The sequence below is a fragment of the Bacillus rossius genome, chromosome 15, assembly GCF_032445375.1.
Source record: "Bacillus rossius redtenbacheri isolate Brsri chromosome 15, Brsri_v3, whole genome shotgun sequence".
Taxonomy (NCBI): domain Eukaryota; kingdom Metazoa; phylum Arthropoda; class Insecta; order Phasmatodea; family Bacillidae; genus Bacillus; species Bacillus rossius.
Window position 1 is genome coordinate 22,013,313 of NC_086342.1, and position 27,984 is coordinate 22,041,296.

The 27,984-nt window shown below is 35.8% G+C and overlaps 1 protein-coding gene across 2 annotated transcripts in view; it reads left to right on the top strand.

The window, feature by feature from the left end:
• The first annotated feature begins 107 nt into the window (after positions 1–107).
• Positions 108–27,984, top strand: part of LOC134539447 (proliferation marker protein Ki-67-like) — a 36,999-nt gene continuing 9,122 nt past the window's right edge. The window contains exons 1-8 of one of the 2 annotated variants that reach the window (XM_063381490.1): positions 108–232; positions 415–604; positions 3,025–3,274; positions 10,022–10,128; positions 14,486–15,944; positions 17,399–21,980; positions 22,073–22,153; positions 25,220–25,306. In XM_063381490.1, coding sequence (XP_063237560.1) covers positions 422–604; positions 3,025–3,274; positions 10,022–10,128; positions 14,486–15,944; positions 17,399–21,980; positions 22,073–22,153; positions 25,220–25,306 — 6,749 coding nt within the window. In that variant the 5' untranslated portion in view covers positions 108–232; positions 415–421. The remainder of the gene's footprint in view (positions 233–414; positions 605–3,024; positions 3,275–10,021; positions 10,129–14,485; positions 15,945–17,398; positions 21,981–22,072; positions 22,154–25,219; positions 25,307–27,984) is intronic. The other variant, XM_063381491.1, reaches the window with a different exon arrangement.

Genomic DNA, 27,984 nt, shown 5'->3' on the forward strand with positions numbered 1-27,984 from the left:
ATTCCAATATAACACTTATCCATCACTATTCTGATTATAAAAATACATAAAATGAATTTTAGTTGAATAAAAATTATATTAAATTTTATAATTTAAATTTTTTTGGCGCGTTGACGGTTAACATATCACAACACAACAGTTGAAAATTGCATGTTGGTGGTTAGAGTTTGTAAATTGCTATTGTTGAGGCGAAGCTGTTTTAATACTACAAAATACAAATGAATAAGAGAAAGTAAGTAAGAGTTATCACTAAAATGCTTATACATTTTTGTTGTTAAATTACTGATTTAGAGTAGGCATTGTGAAGTATTTATTAAAGATTTTTCATAATTTCTTTCAAGATGGCTGATCTGTCTAAATTCAAAGTACCGCGAAAAGGAAATGTTTAAGGAGGGTAATTTGATTTGTTTTTAGGTGAGGAATGGCGACATCTAATCATGTTTACGGTCATTTGAAAGTGATCAAGAAAGATGGTAAAGACGGATCTTGTTATCCGTTGCTGTATACCAGTATTATAGGCAGTGGAGTAAATTGTGATATACGTATTCATGCACCTGGAGTTGAAGATGATCATTGTTCCATTTCTCCTACAGATTTGGGACGGGTAAGTATAAATCCGAAATCAGTTACAATATTTGCTGTAAGTTTTCTCTCTGGTGGATTAGGTTTTTTTTTTTAAGGGGGGTTAATAAGATTTTGAAAATAGTTATTTTGGGTGCAAATTATTTCTGCTACAGTGATGTACAAAAATAAAATTATAACCTCTAGGAAAAGAGTGAGTGAGTTTGTTTCTCTGTGTAAATTTGGCATCAATTATTTTGAGCAAGTTGGCTTAGTTTGTAAATTTCTTGTTTAGTGGCTGGTGGCAAAAAATAATAGAATTCTGAAAGTGGTGTTTTTGAATATAGACCTTTCTCTATTTACATTAGAAACAACGTTTAAAAATTCTAAATGGACTCTGATAAACTAATATTTATAGGTGAAGTCCATACATAAGCAGCAATGGCCCTGGAAGATACGAAACATTCATTTCCAGCAAACAGCCCCGTGCCCCTCAACCCTCTTCATCCATCAGTCTTTCTGTGTAAGCATCCCTTGCCTCCTTTGTCTTTTTCCCCAGTTCCATCTCTGCTCTTAGCCCTTCCCTTCCTAGCTTTTTGGCCCTAGCAAACAGCCTTCTGCATCGCCGCTTGATGGCCCTTATCTCAATCCCATAGTAGAGAGGGTCGCCTCCTTTTCCATGTCTTTTTTCCGACACAACATGCTTCACCATTCGCCCCAGTATATTTCTGAGACCACCCATTATTCATCTAATCCCTCAATCTTTACCCACCTTAGTGAATGCTTCTGCCCCTGTTCTGTCTGTTCTATTCCACGCTTTTACCACTTTCTCTTGCCTTTCCTCTCCATCTCATCCCAATCGCCATCACCGGTATCCTGTGGTCACTGATCCCCGCCATCACCATACTGCCTACCACCGCCTCCGTCAATCTCAAAAACACCAGATCCAGCAGGTTCCCACTCTTCCTCCTCACATCTACCATTACCCTTTCGGGTGTGCTCCCCCACCACCTGCCCCAATCCACATTTTACCAGCTGGGAAACCCCATCTTTGCTCTTTCTTCCCCATCTTCTCCGGTCCCTGTTCCGATACCACCCCTGGCATGTTAAGATCGCCTGCCACTATCGCCCACCTATTCTACCCTAACCTGTTCAACCTGTTTTTTACTGCCTTGATGGCTTCATCCCCTGGCCCTGGGGGTCTGAACACCGCCAGCAACCTTATCTGTCTCTTCCATCCTCAAATTCGTAATGCCAATACAGTATCGAGCCCCCGAACAGTTTTACCGTCTCCCTGCCAGTTCCGTCCCCTTTGTTGGTCTCTTCGTGTACCCTGTCATTTTCTCTCTGCCTGTCCACACTACGTTTACTAGCCACTTCAGCCCAACGTTCCTTCTTTCCCTCCACTATATAGCAAACTCTACTCCGTATTTCTGTCTCTTCTACCCTTCCTACCTAACTAATGCTGTTTTTCGCCAACCCTCCTCCCCTTACGCGTCCATACCTTCATTTCCTGTTCGAAAGTGCTATTTAGTCTCTTCAATCTGCTGATCTCTTCTTCTAGCCCCCTCGCCATATTAGTATACTCCCACAACCTAGCATTTTCTCTCATTTTACTTACCTTCAACTCTGCTCTTAACTGGTTTACTTCGTTTTGTAGGTCACCAACCTTTTCCAGCTAGGGTCGTTTTTGTGTTCTCGACTTTCTCCTTAAGTTTATCAAATCTCTCTATTACTTTTTCATTTTATGAAAAATCTGTGACCTGAGAAAAATTTACCCTAACTTAAAAATCTGCATATTGCTGCAAATTGTATAAAATTTCATATATTTGCTAATGATTAATTTGAGTTATAGGCCTATTAGCTAGATTTAAAAATCACTATTTGATATTAAAAAAAGTTGTGAAATTGCTTCGTTAGGTATTTGTAGACACCCTGTTGTATTTAAAAAATGATCCTGTTGTATGATAGATTTGTAAGTAGATGTTATTAAAAGTTATGGAATTGATTCAGCCACTATTAGTCAATACCCTGGAAACATTTTTACGATTTATCTGTATAATAATATGGGCTTGATACATTATTTGATTGTGTCCAGTGGTGACTGCAAGTAATGAATTCATGCCCTTAGACTTTCCTGACTATAAAGAGTGCTGTAGTGGTGCATATTTTTTTTTTTTTTTAATGTTATTTGCTTGCTAATATAAGAAAAATAACAAATTGAATTTATAAGTCAGCCTGTAGTAATCCGACACATGAAACAGGAAAGAGTCCAAATTGTTAGCATGTTTTAAATTATGTACAGAATCTGATGGGGAATGCAGAAAGCTAAAAAAAAATTACTCTATAAATATTTTTTGCAATTAACTTGACTATTTAATATGTGTATGTTAATGGTCTATGAGGTTAATCATGTATCAATGTTTTTGAAAGTTTTTAATCATTTGTAATGTGGGTTTTCAGGTGACAGTTAAAAACTTGAGCAAAACAGGTACGGTTGAAGTAAATGGGTCGAACATCAAAAATAGATTGGTACCTTTGACTCATTGTGATGTTATTTCTGTTGCTCATCGATCATTTCGTTTTGAGTACCCTTCAGAGTCTCCTTTCTGCGTCGCTAAGAAATTTTGGGCGGCTGAAAAGTTGGTTCCGAACTCGGGGACAAGTGGTTCAATTGAGTCGAACCAGCCGGATGGTCAAAAGACACCAGCAGGTAAGGTCAGATCGAGGCCTGGTTTTGGCCACTTTCTTGGCTATATTTAGGGGTGGAGGCAAATATTATGGAATGCTATGAAACCAGATTATTTGGTGTTTAAATATTCTATGTAGCTTTTAAAATACAGTAGAGCACCCTGTATCCGGAATGGTCGGGACTTAGACTATTCCGGAAAGTAGAAATTCACTATAAGGCCCCCTAATTGAAAAAAAATTGCTCCCGAAGTTTGTGAACATCCTGTAGCTGTAGATGAGGGTGGCAAGGGGGGTGGGGGTAGGGTGATGACAGCTACATCCGGTGGTGTGACCTTGCCACGGGCACGCTTATCAGACCTTGCCTAGAAGCACGCTACAGCTACGTGACTGTACCATGATGTCCGCGCGAAGCAAGCAGACGTAGGCGAGACGTTTGACATTCAATGAATTGTGTCACAATTACGTAATTTACATACAGTTTGTACAGTGATTTGGTGTATCCACATGTTGCATAAATAAAATATAAAATAATAACACATGGTACAGTTAGGTACGGTACATTACAAATAAAAACCACCATGACTCACTGTAGGCTACACATGTCCCGCGAATAAAAAATAAATGTCCTAGAACTTAGATAAACTGCATTGAAATAATCACTGTATACGGCCCCACTTGTCTGTGTGTAAGAAACATTGTTTAACAGTCGCATTAATTTAAATTTAAAAAGCTAAACAACAAATTACTTAAATCGTCACACATTGTGAAAGACAGGAGAAGTTAAAGTTAATCACTGTCACTGTCACTGTCACTCTGAACGTAACTGTTTATGTTTGTGCCACTGGTGCCAGGTGTTGGATCGTCAATGTTCTCACACATAGTTGAAGCAGGTGTGGAAACAGGAGCTTTTTTGAACATGTCACTAATGCGTTGTTGCCACACACGTTTGTGCTTCTCTTCAGTCAGCTGTTTTTGAAGCATATACAAATGCATAATTTGCTGGTCGTTGATATAACTTCGTTGCTCTAGGCCAGCTATTAATCGTTCAATGTGGTGAGGCACTCATCTTGCGAGATTTTCTCCTGTGGTTCATCTTCATCGCTACTGCTTTCATTGTTTCCGTCATCTTTGTTACACTTAACAGAGTCTAATATCTCCTTATCTGAAAAGTGATGCACAACGGGAACATTATCATCAACACAAAACCATTCCACAATGTTTTGTTCTTGCAATTGTAAGTCTTCTAGTTCTGGATTTGTTATGTTCTTGGCATACTCCAGCAGTTCGTTCACGTTTTTTTGTTCAAAACCTTTGAAGTCGGCTTCATTTCCCTTGTCATGAACCTCGTCACGATAAACCAAAGTCGGCCACAATTTAAACCATGCCTTGTGAAATGTTGACGCAGGCATACCTTCCCATGCACAAGCTAGTGACCATATGACATCCTTTATGGTGTATTCCTTTTTAATTTCTGAGATTGTTTTGCCGCCATTCAGATCAGATAAAAAGTGCTTCATGAACTCCGTGCGATAACGACATTTTAGGGAGCGTAATATTCCCTGATCTTGCGGTTGGATTAGTGCAGTGCAGTTAGGGGGCAGATACATGACAGAAACATTATCCCTGTCTAGTGTTTCAGCTGCAGGATGCGCGGAGCAGTTGTCTAGCACAAGGACAATCTTGCAGTGCGGGTCTAAGCCTATCTTGTTACAGTGTTGCTGGCTCTGGTGCACAAAACTGTCAAACCATTCTGTGGTTATTGCAGATGTTATCCACGCTATTTTTGTAGCTCGGTATTCAACAGGTAACACTTTAACACCTTGTAGCGCCCTTGGGCGCAAGCTTTTGCCAATTACGAGTAGCTTCAGCTTGTGGGTACCGGCAGCATTTGAACAACCAATCACGGTCAATCTGTCTTTAGAATCTTCCCGCTGTGAGGATTATCTGCAGTGCACAGCGTGCTTCGAGGCATACAACGCCAGTACAAAGCAGTCTTGTCCGCATTGTAAACTTGGTCTGCTGTTAAGTTGTTGTCCAACACATATTCTGCGAACTCAACAACAAACTTTTCCGCCGCTGCTGTATCTGCAGAAAGCTTTTCACCGCTAACTTTGAAAAAAGAAATTCCATGGCGTTTTTTGAATTTATGAAGCCACCCTAACGAATAGTCACAATCATATGTTAGATTCAGTTCGGCATGAAACATTTTTGCCTGTTCTATCAGCATCTGTCCAGAAATGCCAACACCTTCACTTCGCCGCAAACGAAACCATTCATAAAGAGCATTATCAAGGTCGCTACATTTACTACCCTGCATTGTTTTTCTGTTTTCAATTTCTCTCTTCGTATCACTGTCCGAATAAAATTTACACAGTTCATTCTTTTGTTTCTTTATGTCGTAAATCGTCGAAATGCCGACATCATATGATTGGCTGAGATTTTTAACAAGTCCCAGCATCTAGTTTCTTGAGAATCTCAACCTTTTCTTTAATGGTAAGAACTTTTTTCCTTCGTTTACTACTCTTTTCCTCATCACCAGGAAGTTTATGTTTTGAAAACATCACGTGTCTGCAGGAACGTACATACTAGCGATCGCGCACCACAAGCAAGACTGACATTGAACGCACACAATACACCACTCCCCCTCCCCTACAACGCGTTATCACGGTGCGCTCACTTGTAGGCGGGGCCGCTGCCGCCAATTCCTGATATGCGCTCGACGCCCGTGCACTGCAGTCGCGAGACCGGAAGCCTTGGCATCCATCATAACTCGCTGAGGGTTTATAAAATCAAGTGCACCCTGACTGACTAGACGGGGCGTGAACTGCGCAAACAATCAGTATTTACTTCCGCGGGAATAATATATATTATAATTCATTTAAAAATATATATTTTTTTTTAAATTTTGTAAATTTTTTTTAACTCTCGGAAAACATCCGGATTGTAGAAATTCCGGTAAGTAGAATTACGGATACAGGATGCTCTACTGTATGTCTTCTTGCATGTGTGTAGTTGCAGTTTTTTTTATTATTATTTAAATGTTTGTCTGCTTTGTATGTAAATCACTTAGCCATTTAGGTCCCAATAATTTATGAACTGCCTCTAAAAAGTTTCAATATTTTTATGGTGTTTTCAAACATAAATGTGCTACTATAGAGAAACCTCTTGATAATTGTAAGATGTTATGTGTGTGTGTATTTACACTTACATATATTAAATAGGCTTGAAAAAAGACCACTTTTTTTGCCAAGATGACTATAATGTTAATTATAGATATTTGTTAGATTTGCACCAGTTTGTGTGATTATGAAAATATATTAACTGTTAAGAAAAAGTTGCTGATTTTTATCTTTGAGAGATTAGACAACCTATTAGGTAACTTTCAGTTAATTACGTTTTTTGAAGGTCACATTTCTACGTATATTGTACTGAAGTTGCACTATAACTGGTTTTAAAAAAGTTTTTAAGTTATGTTGTCAGGTGGTTTTCATTAGATTAAAATAAATACATACTGTCAGCACTCTTTAATCCAACATTCTTCGGTATTCTTTGGGTAATCCAGTACCCATAGATTCGCTTGTGTTTAAAAAAATCAGTTTGATTCCTGTTTTTATTGACCTCTGAAACAATATAAAATCAGAGATTTCCTTACAATAGTGTTTATCATCATCAATCGTCATCTGCTTCCAGCCTGTGTCCTGTTCAGCAAAGTAAAATGCCTCCATCTTCCTCGATCATTTCACCATCCACTATTCCTTTCTTCTTTCTCCTGCACTCCTTTTAACTATCTGCTCTTACCCCCTCCTCCTTGGTCCTCCTTGGGACATTCTTCCTGTATACACCAATACCTCACCTAGCATGTCTTGAGGTTGCGCGAATTCAATTAGCACGAAATCACAGCGGGCAAAATAAAGTCTGGCATGATGCCACAAAGTCTGCTTCAACTCTGTTAAAAAAAATAGATGTACCGTGGCTAACAGTTAGCCTTATGAGGGAGGAAGAGATCATGCGCGCACAGGTCTGACTACACTATTGGCTGCTGTACAAACATCAGCTATGGCAAGTTAAGTTGCAGCTATGGAGTGTAATGGACCAAAAGTTTTTACGTCCACGCAGCCGGGCCGTACTGTTGTGTCCATGCGTATGCAGCTGGGCCGTACCATTGTCATCTGGCCACAGACCGGGCCTTAACGAAGTTTAGTCTAACCAGTGGCAGGGAACTGGCACGCTCAAACATGAAGCAATGTCTGTTCATTCGTCTGCTTGCAATTGTACATGCGCAAGCACCTGCAGTTAGAATCATATTGAAATCATGGCTTCCAAGTGAGAGCATAATGCATCGTCAGACCTGCCAACATTCCAATTTAAAAAATCATGAGGTCCTCGATAAAAAATTTCAGGCCCACAAATACATGTTAGATATAAAAAACAACAAATGAGAATCTTTAAATTTAAGTGACATACCTGTACATATGTTACATGGTCTCTGCTTCAAAATTTATTTCAACAAATTATAGTTTTTTATTGGAAGAAGTACACTTCACATGTTCGATGTGTTTTTTTTAGCGACAGGTTTCACAATGTCTCCTCTTCCACTATGCGAGATAGAAAAATCAGCACGGCACACGCTACAAAACGCGAAATTGCTTCCTTTACGTGACTCGAGTATTGGTGGAAACTTGTTACCATAAGCTTTCGTAAAACTTGTTTTGTAACTGTTACGAACAGTTCTATCAGACATGTTCACGTTGTTCTAGACGAACAAACACTGCCGCCATTTGCCAAACAACAAAGGGAGCAGCGCAAGACGAAAATAAACATTTGACTTCGACACCAACTACTCACTATCGACTATCGAACACGGCGAGAGCATGGTATGTGGCTCGGCTACGCCAAACAGCACGGCCTGGCTCAGCCAAAGAGCATGAGTTCGGCACGGCCCGGCCGGAGGCGAAACGTAGCCGTGTAAAATATCAGCAACATGTTCAAATATAACAATACTGTTACAGTTAACACAAATAAATCATAGTATTTATATAGCTGAACCTCAAAATAAATGCAACCTTAACATCTTATTCACAGTTGCGTTGCCACTAATATTCCTCCTTGCTGATGCAATATAATTATGTAGTTAAAAAAATCTCTGGGCCCCAAAAAATCGTGAGGAAACACTATTTTGGCGTGAGAGCGTGAGATGGACCTTAAAATCGTGAGCCTCGCGCCAAAATCGTGAGAGTTGGCAGGTCTGCATCGTGTTCAAGTATTTGAGACAAAACTAGAAGTATTACAGCATGCAGAATGTCATGAATGCCACAAATACGTTGGTCACACTTTAGTTTGAAGCAAGTCAACCGTGCGCACAATCGTACAAAATAAGGAGACTATTGAACGTTTATATGTCTAATGCTGTTTGTTGTAATAGCAGGAATATATTTGACATTAGTTACCAAAACAGAAATTAAAAGATGATTGATCCATAGAAAAATTTATTAAATAAATAGTGCAATGCAAAAAAAAAAATCACATGCCTGGCAGAATTGGTGTGAACCAAGCAGTGATAATACCTGAATAAGCACTCTAATTTTTGAAAAAAATTAAAATGTTATTATTTGTTCAGTATACTGGTTCCACTGCCAATAAAGGATGGTTTGGAAAGTTCGCGGTAAGGTACGCGACATGAGTTGGTCACGCCCCAGCGGGCAAGTCAACAAGTCAACTGACGATTAGTATCTCCTGTTACGCTGTCATATTTGTCATACAAAGTATTCAATAATAGGCTTATAAATGGTGTTACATATTTATCGTTGGGTGTTATTATATGCATTTACTTTATCTAAAGAATATTTTCCTACATATTTTGGAACACATTAAGTAAATTAACCTTGCTGTTTATGGAGACCAATGCTTCAGAATACGGGATTTTGGTGTACTTCAAGACATCATTTTTTAACTATTCTTTGCGCATGACCATACCATCTTGTGCTTGCTTTTTATATGATACAGTAGCATTTATGCATATTTATTTCTGGTTATTGACCAGCTTATTAGAACTTGTTTTAAATATTATATTGTGTAATTCCATTAACATTAATTTATGTTTAATAATAGGGAAGAATCTCTAATTTGGTATACTGTGGTCCCAAACTTGCTGGATTAAATAACCTTTACTGTATATCATGCTGGTTTAGTTTATTTTATGATTACTTTAAAACTGTTATGATTATGAATGTGGTTTATATATTTTGTGTTTTTTTTTTTTGTGGCGTTTGGGTAGGTATAGCTCTTTTTGTTTTATTTTGTTCTATCCTAACCAGCAAAAAAGTAGGATTTATATATTTAACTAACCTATAAAAAAGTTATCTTCTAATGTTTAAAATTCAAAGTATGTTTTTTCCAGACAAAAAATTGTACCAAAATGCATGGTTCAGAAAAGAAAAAAAAATTTTTTATTGTGCATCTCTTATTGAATCATTTTCAAGCCACAAATGCTCACTAATTAATTTTTATTGTTGTGAATGCAGCATCAAAATTTTACCACTGTTTTGGTGGAGAAAGTATAGAAAATTTGCTTTATTAAAAATAAAACCATAACATCTTGTCTCTTTTGTGTACTGGCCATATATATATATATATATATATATATATATATATATATATATATTCACGATATAGATGTGAGTGTATGTGGAAGCTGTAGATAGCAGTAAGTAAGTTGAATAAACGTACTTTACATGGAATATTTGCTGTGATCAGACATTTTTTTGTACAGGTACTTCTCCTGGCAAAAATTCGCTTTGGAACTTCTCTCCATTTTCGTCGCTGGCCAGTCGTCAAGTGGCTGTTGTCACTCCTGTGATGCGCGTGCAGAATGAGAATGTAAGTTTTGTTTGATTTATTTATTCAGGCCTATTTTTAATTTGAAATAATTATAGAATACCCTTTTTTACACTTAAAAAAAAACATTCCATTTGTTTTTAAATCTAATGATAGTTAGTAACTGTAAAATTTATGCAGGATTGAAATATGTGAACTGATTTCAAAACTGAGAGATTATTTTTTGTTGTAAATTTGGGTGCCAAAACGATTGTGCAAAATATTTGATAATTTTTTTTAGCCTTTTGTGATTATGTCTATATTCTTTATATCCTGGTTAATTTCAAATATAAGGTAAATGTACCAGTAGTCATCATGCTAAGAAGAGTTTTAGAAAAAAAAAATTGTGTACATAACCTCGTAGGTATATTACTGCCCCTACATGTTTGTTTTTAACCTCAAACTTTACTCTACAATGCTATCCAACACTCTTCGATAAAAACTAATTATTTTTGTAGATTTATAATTTTGAAAAAAGTGTGATTTCGAGCCAGTAGTCGTCATGCAAATTTTCGTGTTTGCCAGTGTTCGTCACATGTTTGTGCCAGTAGTTATGTGCGATTTCGGCTGCATTAGTTTTAATTCATGGATCCAGAATGATAGTATTGTACTATTTGGGCTTCAAATTTTATTGGGTACTATATTTTAAACCTCAAAATGGCAATTCATAAAGATTGTTTAGTAATATAATGAATAATCCTCATTAAATTTTGAATTTACTTACAGCACTCACGGAACAAAGAGGGACAACACAACTAACATTAGAGCTGTAGCAAACCGTATGTATTCGTTATTGAGTAACGGGTGTGGCATCTAGTAACGAGTAACGAAACGTTACACACAAATGCATTTCGTTACTCGCATTTTACGTATGTTTTACGCATGCGCGCGCTTATTCGTTACAAAGAACGATGTTTGTTTATTAAGAAAAGTATAATTTGGAAATTCGTCGTCCAAGTTTTTTTACTGTTTATTAAAGGTATTGTGTGTGTAGACAAAGTTTGAGATTGGAACAGAAACAACGTAAGAAAGTATTTTTTACAAATTATAAATATGTATGTTTTTGTTTTTTATTATCGCGTATTTTCACATTTTTTTGTTCTTATCTTAAAAGAGATATTATAATAAAGCCGCTCTAATGAGATTTAATTGTAAGTTTTTTTACTGTTTATTAAAGGTATTATGTGTGTAGACAAAGTTTGAGATTGGAACAGAAACAACGTAACAAAGTATTTTTTTAAAAATTAGAAATATGTTTGTTTTTGTTTTTCACTATCGCATATTTTCATTTTTTTTTTTTTTTTTTTTGTTCTTATCTTAAAAGAGATAATATAATAAAGCCACTCTAATGAGATTTAATTATTTCTTGGTTAACAAAAACGGTTTAATTATCAAATATTGTTAATTGTTTATATTCTATTTATTATTATTTACGCGACGTCATACTGTACGCGCACGCAATACGACTCGATTCGTTGCTGCAACATAACATAGCATGAATCAGGGCCCATCTTCCTACCCAAATGCGATTTGCCTTTGTGTTTATCGGACAATGTGTTTCTTGGCACACTATTTTTTTCCGCTGCTCGTTTTATACTCGTACCATTCGCTACATCTTTAAGAGCAGCTTCCATGGCTGACTTCATACAACAGTATTTTCCGTTTTGGCATTTTGCCCTGTAATTAAAAAACGAGACACATTACAATGTTTAATTTACTTATTAATGTCAAAATATATATCGAATGACCCCTAAATTAATGTAAACAACAATGCCTACACAATTTCTGCAATCAATAAAGTAAAGTAATTTCCGACCCAGAAGTCGTCATACACGTGCATCGGAAGTCGTCATAGGTGACGACTACTGGATCTGATCATAATAATGTACTTTGTCTATCAACAACAAAGAACCAATATTATTTAAGAACTCTAGGGTGTAACTTAGCACAACTTTAAATAAAATATTAAATGTACCAGTGCTCGTCAGGTATGACGAACACTAGCAATACAAGGTTTTTATTGATCCAGTTTTCGTCACCCTAACTAAATCATACAAAGAAAACGAATTTTTTTAAATAAACACTTTCACCTCTTCAAGAACATTTAACTAACACGTTCAGCACAAAACATCACGAATAAACGAAAAATTACAGAATTAGAAGTAAAAATGTGCACTTACGTCCTTAGTGTTTTAGTGTAGGAATTCCCCTATTTATCTTCACTGCTCTACGAACTTTTGATGCACGGACTTTTTTTGATTGAAAATAGTGTTTGTTCCGAAAACTATTGTGGTAATTTCAGCTAGAACGTCGACCAAATTTTTGTCAATATTTAAGTTGGCGATATATTGAGCTACTTCTCTATTATTTACATTTGAAGTTGCTAGTAACGACCATTGGAGCAGTGACGAGTACCGGTGCACTTACCTTATTTATTTTTATTTTGAGTTGTCATATCATCAACTGCTTCCAGCCTGTGGCCAGGTCAGCCAAGCAAAATGCCTCCATCTTCCCCTGTCCCTCCACCGTTCCTCTCATCCTTCACCAGTCTTCTCCTCTCTCCTGCACGCCTTGAACTATCTGCTCTTCCCACCTCCTCCTTGTCCTTCCTTGGGGTCTTCTTCCTATGTACTTCAACTCCATAATTTTCCCAGGTAGCCTCTCTTTTCCCATTTACACGTCATGTGGTAAGTCCAAATATAAAAAGTTTTGTATTGTTGCACTGTCTTGAGTAGTTCTAGAATCTTTTTTAATGTTAATGGAAACTATGAATTTGTAGCAAGTGTCAATAAGTAATGTCAGTTGTATGTAATATAAATAAGCTCATCGCTGACTGACTCTGTAACACTGTATGAATTCTGTTTTCATGTGCTTAAAGTGTAACATTTTCATTGCTCTTTGCCAACCTGTTTCTCCAGACGACAATGGTACGGCACGGCGGCATACACGCGGACGTAAAAACTTTTGGTCCTTTACACTCCATTGTTGCAACTTAACTTGCCATAACTGATGTTTTTTACAGCAGCCATTAATGTATTCAGACCTGTGCACGCATTTCTTCCCCCTCGTAAGCTAACACTATGCCACGGTACTTCTGTTGTTTACAGAGTTGAAGCAGACTATGTGGCATCATGCCCAATTTTTTTTGTCCGCCACAATTTCATGCTAACTGGAATTTAGAGATGTGCTATTAAAAACTGGGCAGTAAAATTAACATTGTGCTAAATTAATCTGTGCAATCTGAATATGTGCTAAGTGAGGTATTGGTGTACTTGAAACAACAATATTTGTACCTCAGAGGAATTTTAATTAATTAATTTTAACAAAAAATTTAGCCATTAAATTACTTGCTGTACACTCATATTTCATGAACCCATAATCATCCTAAAGTGATAATAGATGAAATGGAAAGGGTGAAATTATTTTTTTTATATAAACTAAATTTGGAATATTCCATCCATTTTTTTGGTAGTTTTTAACCAATAAAGCCATCAAGTAATATGTCATATGAAAGCTTACATTAAAAAAAAAGCTTTCAAATAGGACCATTTTGAGCTTCCTAACACTAACTGTTACCAAGTGACCATTATTTTTGTGAATTGCTTACATGCAAAATTAAAGGGGGGGGGGGGGGGGGTTGAAAGGAAGGAATAAAATCTTACCACATTGGAGCATATGAAGTACTCGTGTATGAAAACAATTACTTAAACTGAGCTGTACCCGACCAACAATGTGGATGCTGCAATGCATTTTGAGCAAGTCTGTCACTTCAACTTGAGTAGGCTACCTTACATGTAAGAATGGAAGGATAAAGGAGACAAGCTAGCAAGAGACTGCCACTGACAGCCAGGTTATCTACTAGTAAGGGAAAGATACAGACGAGTGTAGAGCAAAGAAGCCACCATGCCACGTGCGGTCTGCCTTTGAGGCAGGTGGCGGTATGAGTAGTGTTGCCGGAGTTTCCGGCGGATCGATCACTGCCCTATAAAAGAATATGATAAACAAAAGAATGTCTGTTTTAAAAGTGTACATTTTACATCAGAATCCCAGAAAATGGTTTGTTGGATACAGATACTACAGAGATTACATTGGTACTTCAGTATATTCTTTTGAAGAGTCTAAAAACTGATTCTCTTATATGGTATTGTAAGGACTAAATCCTCTAGCAGTTTTCTTGGTGAAGTTTCCTGTCTAAACTGTTACAAGAAAAGAAAGAGGAATTAAGTTGGAATGAAAAGATTTATTATTTTTAAATTGGTTTTTCTATCTTATATATGTGTCAGGTCCTCCTCAGAACTAATAAATATATTTCTCATAGCTGCCAAAGTTAAGTTAGTAACTGGTTTATTTCTGGTTTCAGGTTGATATTTCTGCAAAATCAAGGCGACATCGCTCTTTGGCTCCAAATTCTCATGGGAATCATGACTTACCAGTATTACGGCGTGCTGGTAGCACAGAAGTTCTGGTGCAGTTCAACTTAAAAAGTACACTAAAGAAGAAGTCTGTTGGGGCAGATTATAAGGTAGAGCGAAAAACACCTCTGAAAACTCCAAGGCAGAAAAAGTCTCTGAAAACTCCACAGCGGAAAACGCCTATGAAAACTCCTGTCTCAGTGGCTACAAAGAAATTTGGTGTACCCAGGAATTCTGCTTCGAAGTCTTGTGGAAAACAAGGCTTAACATCTGATCTTCCTGTTGAAAGTTCTGGAAGTGTGCAGGAAAAGACTCCTTGTGGGGATGTTACTAAAATAAAGGGGAAAACACCACTAAAGACTCCACGTTCGGGAGCTGCGAAGAAACAAGAATTGCCAGAATCTCCCTGTGTCGACAGTGCTGAAGTCATTGTCCAGTCAGTTTCTGAAAGTAAAAAGAAAAAGAAATCAGTTGGGGCTGTTTATAAAGTAAATAGAAAAACACCACTTAAGACTCCACGTTCGGGAGCTGCGAAGAAACAAGAATTGCCAGAATCTCCCTGTGTCGACAGTGCTGAAGTCATTGTCCAGTCAGTTTCTGAAAGTAAAAAGAAATCAGTTGGGGCTGTTTATAAAGTAAATAGAAAAACACCACTGAAAACTCCACGTTCAGGAGCTGCAAAGAAACTAGACTTGCAAGCGTCTCCCAGTGTCGACAGTACTGAATTTGTAGTACAGTCCCCCTCTAGAAGTAGGAAGCAAAATAATTCGATTGGGTCAGTTAACAAAGTTAAGGGGAAAACACCACTAAAAACTCCTCGTTTAGGATCTGCGAAGAAAACTGACTTAACAGTATCACCCCACGTTGACAGAGCCAAAATTGAAGTTCAGTCAGTTTCAGAAAGTAAAAAGAAAAATAAGTCAATTGTAGGTGTCTGTAAAGTGGAGGAAGAAACAGTACTGAGAACTCCGCATTTAGGTTCTGCAAAGAAATTGGGCTTATCTGCAAAAGCAAAAAAATCACTGTCTGCTACACCTGCTCAAAAGTCTTCTCAGAGATCACCAGCATTGTCTGTTAAGAACAGCTGTGTTGCAGCAAAATTGACAAACTCAAAAGTGACCCCATCTAGAAACGTGGTTAAACGCATGTCGAAAAAGTCTGTTGAAAGTACGCAAAAAGAAGAAAGTTCAGCATCAACAGTCGAGTCCTCATCTGCAACAAAAACTAAAAAATCACCACGCAGATTGACATTAAAGAACATTTCTGAACCACAAAATCTCAGCACTAGGAAGAAAGTGGATTATAGTTCACCAGTTGAAAGTAGAAAACGTAAGCTTCAGGAGCTTGAAGCACGTTCTGAAAAGGCTGCAAAACGGCTGAAACTTCAGGGATCTCCAAAATCTCCAGGTGAGTTTTAGCAGTAATCTTCTATAAAATATATTCCCTAAATTTTGAGTTATGTTATGAAATCCTGAATTTTAAGTTAATCTCAAAATCTTAAGCTCTTTCTATTGATGTCATTGTAAATTAATACTATCAAATCTAATACCTAATATATTATGTAATTTAAAAACTTGTGTGGGGAAAATACTTTTTGCTATAGTGTAATAATTCATACCAATAGTTTACTAATATACTTCTGTGATAAAAATATGCCTGTTTAGGCAGTTAAAAAAAAATTTAAAAAACCTTGGTAACTTTGGACTATAATAAACATCAACACTCATCAGTTAAATACTATTAGGGATTTTTCTTTTGTACTGACAACAATCAGTAATAGGGAAACCAAATGCTAACAATATTCTTGTACTCTTGTTCTCTACAGAGAGCAGGCTAGTAGTACTGTTCATTTCAAATGTCATGATTAGCGAAAAACTGCTAATATTTGATTGCATGATGCCAGCTAGCACTGTTAAACTGTGCTAAAACGCATGGTGCAGTAGCAAATATTGTGAATGTGAGTAGTTATACAATTTACATGCAGCATGTCTAAAATATTTTCACACTGTTTTTCTCTACAACATATTAGCACTTTCTTGTTTAAATCCTTGGCAGTTTGTGAACTGCAACTCTAAAATTCTCAGCACTCACTCTCAGGCACAGAAGCTGAGTGGTCAGATCACTTGCTTCCTGCCAAGAATTGAAGTTTGATTCCCTGTAGAGCAAAACTGATTTTTGGCAAGTGGGAAAATATGGTATACATTTCAGGTAGCTGTGGTTTTTTATCAGAGTACTCCTGTTTCCTACACCTATTCATTATGTCAATGCTCTATTCTCATCTCATTGTCTGTGGGACTTGTAAACAAAGCATAATTCACACAGGATTCGTACATCTCCTTAATAGCCTTAAAAAGTCTTTAAAATTTCTTAATTTTTACTAATTTCCTAGAAAAAAAACTAATAAAGACTGATAGTATGCAAGTAATGAACAAAAGTGGGTAGCAACTCACCTTTAAACTTTAAAGTGGTGTTTTGCTGTATTACTTCAAACTTATGAAGTAATGTAATGTGTGATAAAAGTTAAATGCTACTGCTATAAATTTCAGATAACAGTATGCTTAGGTTAGATATGTGTTTCAGAATAATTCCTAACAATATGGGTTTACCTGTAAGAATTGAACTTTTATATATATATATATATATATATATGCCTACTAGCTATTTCAGTTTATTTTGTAGTGGTATTTTGTGACTGGGTGAAGTTATCGAAGTAAAGGGGTCCTTAGAAACTCCTTAATTTTTGTTTGCACAAGTGGGTACAAAACATGTAACAGCAATGTTGTATTACTTTAAATAGAATTTTTTTGTAAAAAACACTGTATATTCATATTAATTGATGGGGTATTTTCTTTTCTTTTCAGACAAAAAGAAAAATGCAGCTTTAAGACTTATGTGCCGCAAAGATTTTACACTTTCTGGATCAAAGTACATCCAAGGGACGAAAAGTGAAGTTGGAAATAAAAAAATACCTGTGGCTAGTCTTCACTCTACTGGCAAGCTTACTAAGAAGAGCAAGCTGCCTGTCAGGGTTGCTAAAATAAGTGGTTCAAAATCATTAACTTCTTCTAATTTGAAGAAGAGTGCCTTAGAAGTAAAACATGGATCTTTTAGAGCTCAGTTTTGCTTTTTGGAATCAAAAAATAAAAGTAATAAAGATGAACACTGTGATTTAATCCATGATGTGAGTGCAGATAAAGCAATCTGTAAGGTAGCCGAAGCAGAAAAGAATGTGTCTGCCAATCGACAGTTGATTCTAGGAGAAATGCATGGCAGTGAATCTAATGGTAATACACCTGAATTTGGTGGTAAGAGCAGTTTTGTAGTTGAACCTCAAGCAACCGTAAGCCGTGGTAAGTCACGGAAGTATTCTTCTCTTGAGCCATTACAACATCCATCTTGTGGACAGACATCTACTCCTCTGCCCAAAGAACATCAAAAGAAAAATGTGTCTCAAATTGCTGTTGACTTGGATGATTCAGTTTTAGTTTATGATAAGAATGGCACTCTAGGAGATGCAGTGCTGGAAGATGAAAGTGACATTCGATTAACACCTTGTTCTAGATTATCTCTGAGAAGTTCGTTTGGATCTTATGGCAAACCATTGCATACTGTTTCACTAGAAAATAACCACATTGAAATTGATGAGCAATTACCATCTAGTGTAGAAACCCCTGTTAGTAGTAAGAAACACATTTCTTATAAAAGTGAACCTGTGTCCACGCCAATTTCAGCACGAAAGTCTTTGAGAAGCACATCTGGACGTAAGCCATCGACTTTGTCGCCAGAATTTGACGTTACTCTCTCACCTGTAGATGATAGAACATTCTCTTTAAACCAATCTTCTACTGTTAAAGGCTTAGCTGACAAGAGTCCTGAAAGTCCATCAAAGTTGCATGATGATATGGTAGATCATAGCTCTACAAGAAGTAAATCCCAGGAATGGAGTAAGATTGCATCACCTAATTCACCACAATTAAGTAATGGTTTTTCAATAAAAAGTCTTGAGAAGTCGGTTGAAAGTAATGCTCGTTACAGTGGCATGAATAACTCTGAACATCAGAGGTTTGATATTTCTTGTCCTAAGTCTTCAAGGCGTGAATCACAGCGTAGCCGTAAATCATTGCGAAACATTTCATCTATGACTGAGACTCCAAGCAGGAAGTCTTCAAAAACTGGCTCTCAAAGTTTGGTCACCACACCACTCGGTAATGGTAGCCGTTTGTTTACTGATGTAGAGGAAACTATGGGAATTAACACTTCAAGTGGTGATAAGGATGCAAAATCAGTTTCCAAGAGATATAGTAATAGTTCATTGGGTAAAAACTCAATTACACCAGAGAATAGGTCATCAGTTGGAAGTTGGGGTCTGTTAGAGAGTGTCAACCCGGAGAATGTGCTTAACAACATGCAGTTGGTACACGTAACTAGGCGCAGTTCACAGAAATCACTTGCATCGTGTAGCACACCATCTAGATTAGTTCAGGAAGCTGATTTGCTGGATAGATCTTCACAAAAAGGTTCGCTTAGAAAATCCATGTCTGTGAGTTCTGCTTCATTTATTGTTTTAGATGAAAGCCAAGATGAAAACAATGCAGTTAACTCCAACACCAACTGTAACTTGCATAGTAGTATTCGAAATGAAGAATGTAATAATGAGCCTGAAAAAGAATTTTGTGAAAGAAACCTTATTAAACGTAAAATACGCTCTTCTAGTACTTTGAAGAAAGTTTCAGGGAGTCAAAGTACGACCAGATATTTTCTCAGTAGCAGCTTGAATTGTGGTGATGTTTTCAGCGAGCAAGGGAAAATCACACCTCAAAACAATAGGTTTGCAAGAAGTTTTACTGAGAATCTTCCAAGTGATGTTAAAGTTCCTTCGTCTATTCTAAAGTCTGGTAGGAAGTCTTTAAGATCAACTAGGAAAAGTGTAGTAAGATTTATGGCATTTCCTGATGTTGAAGATGATAATCAAATGTTTGGAAAAAATGTAACTGATGATACAGATACTCCTGAAGAAGTGGAACATATGGTCCTAGAAAATTTATCTGAAAGTGTGCCTGAAAAGTTACGACCGAGTGCCTCACCAGCAAGATCTGGTTCTGCAAAGAAGCGAAAACTAAGTTTTAAAACAAATAAAAAAATTATTCTGTCCACCACTAAAAAACACAGGAATGCCAGCGATGAGATTAGTGTTCAGTCAGACATTGCAGTGTGCAATTCTGGATCATTTTGTGACAGTGACATTATTAAAGCTGGAAGAAAAAGTAGTGTTCGTAGTGCAAAATCCAGAACATCTCTTGGAATAAGTGAATTTAATGAAAGTAGCACCACAGGATCATGTATTGGAAATGAAACTTCATTTGATTTCGACAGTATCAAAACTCCAAGACTTTCAAAGGATGTTATTGTTTCTCCACTCTCTAGCACTGTAGTGTCTAGTTTAAGTAGATCGAGTGAAAGCGACTCTGTTCAGAAAATTCCTGCTGTTTGTTTAGTGGATATTGGATTTCAAAGTTTGAAAGAGCATTGTAGCATTCCATTTGAAGTGCCCCAGAGCAGTCTTCAGGAATTCACAAATCCTACAGAAAGTCACTTGATTCATGATTGGGAACCTAATATGTCATCAGGATCTATGCCTGTCTTGAAATCTCCTTTGATCAGTTTGTCAGGTGTTCGGAAGGCTTTAAAAACACCCAAAGTATGCAAATCTGCTAGGAATAGTTTCAGGAAATCCCTGTTGACTCCAAAACAGCGGGCAAACTCATTGAATAATGTATCAGATGAAGCAGGCATACTGACTGAAACAAATTCTCCAGATAATTTACCTGAAATGGAGCCGAGAAACCTGAGAACCACTAGAGTACAGAAGTCGCCTGTAAATGATCTAACTGATGTTAGAGGGATTAGAAGATTGATGACTACTCCGAAAACACCCAAATCACCTGTAAATGATTTGACCAATATTGGTGGTGTCAAACAGATATTTAGGTCACCAAAAACACAGAAGTCCCCATTAAATGATCTAACTGATGTTAGAGGGCTTAGAAGATTGATGACTACTCCAAAAACACCCAAATCACCTGTAAATGATTTGACCAATATTGGTGGTGTCAAACAGATATTTAGGTCACCAAAAACACAGAAGTCACCATTAAATGATCTAACTGATGTTAGAGGGCTTAGAAGATTGATGACTACTCCAAAAACACCCAAATCACCTGTAAATGATTTGACCAATATTGGTGGTGTCAAACAGATATTTAGGTCACCAAAACCACAGAAGTCGCCATTAAATGATCTAACTGATGTTAGAGGCCTTAGAACATTGATGACTACTCCAAAAACACCCAAATCACCTGTAAATGATTTGACCAATATTGGTGGTGTCAAACAGTTATTTAGGTCACCAAAAACACAGAAGTCTCCATTAAATGATTTGTCAAATGTTAGAGGGCTCAGAAGATTAATGACAACTCCAAAAACGCTCAAGTCTCCTGTGAATGACTTGACTGATGTGACAGGTATTGAAAGATTGCTAAGAACTCCAACAATGTCTCCACTCAATATTTCATTTGATAGGGGGTCCAGAACATTGGTTAAAAGCCCAATAACCCAACCTAAAGATTCTAGTTATGATGGAGAGAAAACCAATTCAAATATGTCGGAAGATTCAAAGTCACCATTAACTAGAAGTTTAATAAAAACTATAAAAACAGAACGCTCTCCAGTAATTGAGTTCAATGAAATTGATAGTGTGACAAAACTTCAGATGCAAGATATCTCTAATTCTGTGGGTGCATCAGTTGAAAGGGCAATTATTACTACTGTTGAATCACTGAAATCAGAAATTAATGATAGTTCACCCTCTCCAGCTAGGATGACTCGAAGTAGAAAAATTATGAATGTGTGTGAGCATAGCACTGGTACACCTACACCAACCAAACGTACTCGGCGTGGGAATGTTAAACCTGTGTCTTCAACTACTCGCGTTTCGGATGCTTCAGGGCATGCTTTGGATTTTGTTGCTGGCAGTAGTGAAGTGCCGGGAATCGAAGCAAATGTAGCACAGACAAGAAAACCATCTGATACTGCTTCCCCCACTTCAACAAAGGAGGGATCTTTGTTATTGCCTTCAAAACCAGTCACCAGGAAACGACGTAAGGTCGAAGAAGTGATCGAACCTGAAGAAGAAAACTTTTTGCAGAACAAGAAGAAATTCCACTCATCCGTGTTGGTAAAAGATTCTACTGTTTCAAATTTAACATCTGAAGATAAAATGTGTGTCGAGGAAGAAAATGTTCCCATATTAGCTACACGCAGTAAGAGGGGCAAAGCTTACGTGAAATCTGTTGTAATGCCTGATACGTTGCATGCACATTCTAACCAATCATGTGATGTATCCAAGGAAGCAGGAGATTTGGCAGAACCAGCCCGGGAAAATTTGTAAGTTGGAAATCATATTACTTGTTATAAGGAAAGTCAAGTAGTATAAATAACATGGAGTTGTTTGTCTAAAAATTTGTGATCTGTTTCAGGCCAAGTGTGGTAACACTGCCGGAGAAGCAGACTGTATTGTCGCAGAACAAAGCTGTTCCTGATATGACAACTTTTGACAGGTGAGTTGAAATGTTGGTCATTCATTTGGAAATGGAAGTCACTTTCATTTTCATTTTCATTCTGCAGCATTTTGTAAAAATAAAAGAGAAAAACATTCTGTAAATTCTGATAGGTGAAACAGGAAATTTAATTTTGTTTGCATATAGTCATTGCTGTTACATGGAGGCCAATGATGTTACTTTGTTTCTGTTGCACAGTCCAAATACCATGTACACTGGGAAAGGAGGTGGGGTGATGGTATTAAAGGGATTGGTAAATATGAATGAATGAATGAATGGAGGTTTGATGTGTCATCATCAAGGTCATTAGTAGAGACCCTGAAATTTCTTGAGTATTAGCTAGCCTTAAAATTCTTGGGTGCCAGACACCAAAATTCTTGAGTAAAATTGAAAAATTCTTCACTGCTTTTTCTGCTTGTGAAAAAATTCCGCTTCAGAAACTTGTGTTCGGTGCTAAGCCCTGTAAAACCTGATGCAGTATTATGTATGCTTTAATATTCTAAATATACCAAGTCATTTGCCTACTTACATGAAGTTTTTTGGGATCACGCTTAATGATCTCAATATGCATCATGTTATACTATCACATGACTATGTCAACCTGCTCATTACCAAGATTGGAACATTCCCAGGATTTTCTTGAAACAATTTTTTGGACAAGGTTTTTGCAATGTGGAAAAATAAGTGTGTATAAATAAGTTCTATATGTGTGATGTGGATTATATATGTTAGAAACTTGCCAACAAATAAATATCCAAGAAAGTTTGTTTGGTTTCTATTACACATACAAAATAGTGCAGTTATAAAAAAATTCTAACTATAACTTACATTTAGTTACAGTACAACCCTGTTATAACATTCTCCAAGGGACCAACTTAAAAAAATGTTATAAGCAGGAAATCATAAAATTACATCTTCACTTTGTATAAATTACGCGTGGATTGATTAAATTAAAGAGTATAGGTAAAACAACACAAAATACAGGAGTAATACACTAAGTACAGCAATAGAGTGGAAAATTGGTTAATTTTATTTATAGATAATACCTAATATGCTAATAAAAAAAATAGTACGATACAGTTCAGAGTCGAAACAGAAATATTAAACTCTTTTGCAATCGCAACACGCGTTTTGTTGGGGTTCCTGTCCACTTGGTTAATAAACTGAATTTTTTCAGCTACAGAATATGATTTTCGCTTATATTTATCGGCCATCATAGCCGTACAATAACCTGAATAAAATTTCAATACGGCGTATTTTAATATAATACGACCGTGACTACAATAAGTAAGTAAAAAAAATAATTACGGTAAAGGTTAACCACAAACAAAAGCCGTGAATATATCCATAGAACATTTAACCATCTCAAGGTGTTAAACCCTTGAAACAAAAACCAGCACCATAGAATATAGTAGCACTGTTTCCGACCATGTATCAGTGCACAAAATGTGCATCATAAGTATAACGGAACAAGTCATAGACTAACAAGCGCGAACAGGACGTCATATTGATAGTTCATCTGGTGCAAGTTGTGGAGTGCGTGTGTACCACGTCTATGGTGAACTACACAAATGTAAACATCTGATGTTTGTGTATGCGTGCTGTATTTTCTAGCTATGGTTTCGCTCTAAATTATGACTTTGAAGGAAGGGATACTGAAAATTGTGGCAGTTATCAAAGCAAATTTGAACGTTAAAGGCGGGAATGTAGAAATTTTAATTAGTGGTGCACCGATGCGGATACCGATGAATCGTAATCGGCGATTATGGGTACTTACCGATTAATCGTAATCGGCGATTATCTTAACGATTACTTTGCCAATTATTTACGTCCCGGCGTAATTAAGTAGGTTTTTACCCTGTAATATTTTGTTACACATTTTAGGACGAAATACCGTAATATTTGTATATATTACAAAATTCATCTAACTCCGTCATATCATAATTACAGATATTTCGTTAAGTTTAATAAATCTCATTGCCTCCAACAATAAAAAATACATTTTTCCTACACGTTTATTTACGTTTCGTCTTTTGTTTCTTTAGTGGCCTTGTTCATTACCTATAGCCAGAGACGTAAAATAGATGGCACGCAATCAAAATACCACAAACAGTTGCAGTGGATTCTATGACAATCGATCTTTTCGAGTCGTAGTAGCGGTTCAAAATCGTGGTCCCGATACCTTCTAGAGTTTATCACTGCATTTTACCAACTCGTTATAGGCGTCTTTGGTAACATTATCCGTTGTTGTGTTATTTGTATGTGACGTGAAAAGTGAAAAAGTATTTATAATTTTATATATTCAGTCAACATAAATAAAATAACGTGCTAGAATTGGTTTTTTTGTCATTTTTATATAATTATAGTTAGATGGCGAGTAGGGAGAAAAAAAAGTGAAGTGTGGAAACATTTTTCTATAAACTCAAGTGAACAAAATAAAGCAGCATGTTTACATTGCTAAACGGTAATTTCTTGATGCAACCTTATGTGATAGTCTATATTAATGCTAGTTTTCCGCAACAAAAACTTACCCATTGTAAATTACAATTATTAGACTGTAGTTCAAGTTGTTTACAATAACAAATATTTAAATAGAAGTTAAATTAATTTACACTTTGCAATGACTTAATAGTGTATTTTATATATTTTTATACTGTTATTATAACTGTATTCTCAATTTTACCTAATCTTTTTATTCAAATCACATGGGAATAAAAAATTTTTGTGTGCATTATTACACTTAAAAAAATTTCATTATAATCGGTAACTGAATCGGTATCTGCCGATTATTGCTCTCATAATCGGTAATCGAATCGGTAATCGGTAAAGTCATATCGGTGCACCACTAATTTTAATATTGTTACAGGCGGGAAATTAAAGCATTGTGATAAATGGAGTAATGACGGGACCATGAAATTATGGTGTTATAGGCGGGAAAATGTTAAAAACGGGAATGTTATAACCGGGTTGTACTGTATATCTATGGTATTGCCTACTAAACAAACAAGGAGTTCTTAATACATCATGTATGTATTTACCTGTTATTTTGTGTGTGTCTGTTTTCAGTTCATCACCTTCTGTAGGTAGAAGTCTGAGGACAAGACAAAAAACAAAGAAACAAGAAATTGTTCCTAACCTAAATGAAATTGAAAGGTAAGAAGTAATTTTTTTGTAGTTTAGAATACTATAAGTTATTTTGTGTGTGTGCATGCGGGGGGGGGGGGGGGGGGGGGGGATTGTGAACTTGTACAATGCAGTTCAGTAGGAAATATGATGTTTGTTACCATTTATGTACTCAACATGCAATGCTTATATTATCTTGCCATTTCATTATTATTATTATTATTAACAATGTAGATAATTAAGTATTGAATTTGCTAGAAATTGTGACTGATTTTACATAATCTCATACAGTATTTATGATTTTAATTATTGTTTAGACGTATTTGTGTCATAATTTTGTTAATGTTGACACTGATATTGCTGTGCTGTACATTGAGACCGATACTTTGGCGATTTTGATAAATCAATGCAAGCAATAGATGGAAAAATTCTTGTAACTTCCATGGCGTGCTGTGATTATAGCCTAGCTATATTCAGAAATAAACAAAAAAATTTAGAAAAGGCTCAGAAGGAAGCCTAAATTCTGTTCAGTTACCATGCAATAAAAATGCCTTAAAATTTTGAATGATGAATTTGTTTCCCCACTTATCACAAGTTTTTAATTTTATTGTTGTATGGGATTGTGTGTTAACAGAATTTTGAAATGTCTGAATGAAATACTCTTCATTCGATAAACATTTTATATCTGTTATTTTTAACTTTTAAAATATCAACGTTACCATTTTCTTATTTGAAATGTTTAAGTATTTTCAAATTTAATCTTTTTATAATTGTGTGTTTGTTCAGTTGTGGGCCTACACTCATGAATATTAAGGCCTACACTCATGAATATTAAAAATTCATGTTTTGGTACATTTTTACACAGTTTATTTATTTAATCTACTTGAAATATAAATGCATGTAGTTAAACAACTCATAGAAAAGAATAGCCTACTTAAGCTGATTAATGCTAAGAGATTAACTTTCTGTAATGACATCACTTATACAAATTATCATATAGATTTCTACTTTAAAATACATTGTTTTATACGGAAAAGATAACTACACAAAGCACTCTGAATCTAATAGCAGGACCAAAACCATCATGTGACGTTTACGTTAGTTATTTTTTTTTTTATCCCAATTTTGATGCCTTAAAATATGGGTGCGATGATTATGCTATAAAAAAGGGTACCGTCAGTTGGGGTGAAGTTGACCAGTGGGGTGAAGTTGACCATTTTTATGAAATTTGTTTTGTTGGCCTGACACAATCCAGACAATGAAGATAAAAAATTATGCGGTTATGCTTTAAAATCTAGGAGAGTTTCTCTTAAAATAAGTGATTTTGGGACTGAAATTACAATTTTAGACAGAAAGTTAGAAACAAATAAAAATCAAGAACTATTTGTTATGATTAATAATGTTGCTAATACTTTATTACTGCCGGGTATAATAAAAAAATAATTGCAAATAAAATTGCTATGTTTGCTGATTTGAGAGGATTGAAGAGTAAGTAAATAATAAAAATTGCCAAATAAATTAAAATTTCTAAGGTAAACTAATTTTATTGAAACTGTGCAGTTTCTTTAGCATTTTGGGGTGAAGATGACCACATAGTCATGTTCACCCCAATGTCTAGTAATTTATGTTGAGACGTGTCTAATTCAGAAAATAGTTCTGCCTCCTTATAAACTAAACAAACAAGGCCATTATGTGTTCCAAGAAAAAGTGATGGCAGAATGAACTAGAATGGAAATATGCAGTTCAATGTTTACTAACATATAGTTTCAATTGTTATTTCCAGTAGCTTACCTGTGGTTAATTGGTCTATTTTTTCTATTATTGTAAGGTTTACTTCACATATCAGTTAAATGTTTTATTATACTAATAAATATATTTTTTTTTGGTTATTGGCTGTTTTCATAACTTGTAGGTTCCTCTATTTTAGGAAATAACCATCAGTCATATTCTGGAATAGCCTAAATGATAATGTTTGTAAAATATCAATTTAATTATTTTCCAGTTTTGTGCACAAGTAGTTTAAGAAAAGTCACCTTAACTATTGATAGGTAGGTAAATAAATCTGTTCACTTGAGTTTTCATTATTGGCAGTCTAAATAAATAACCCTTTATTTTGTTCTAAATTGTTTATATATTTTTTATTACAGAGTAAAAATTCAAAATAAGATTTTTTTCCTCAAAATAATTTTTTTGGTGTTTCTCTTACATATAATGTAGTCAACTTAACCCTAACACTAGCAAGATGAATATTAAAATGAAAATAAACTTAATGGTCACATTCACCCCACTGGGGGTGAACATGACCAATTACATAAAAAAATTAAAAACATCATTAAAATATTAGTATTTTTTTCTTTCAATGACAGCATTTCAGAAAACAAGTATAGATCTATACATGTACATAGTTAGATAAATAAACATATTAAAATTTGTTAGCAAAAATTCATTATGAAGATGAAATCTGGTCACCTTCACCCCAAATGACGGTATCTTAGTTTGATACTTGGCTATTCACCTTGGTGGCTTAAACCCCATCCCCCAAAACATGTTGAATTATTTGCCTTACTGAATAACCTGCTTTATTTATACACTTTCCTTAGGGGTTGATGTGTTTGGATATGTAGGATGTGCTCAGGTCAAAATTGGCTGTGACTAGAAAAATCATGAAAAAGTCACAGGTTTTTTTTTATTTGTGTGGTTCTATGTGT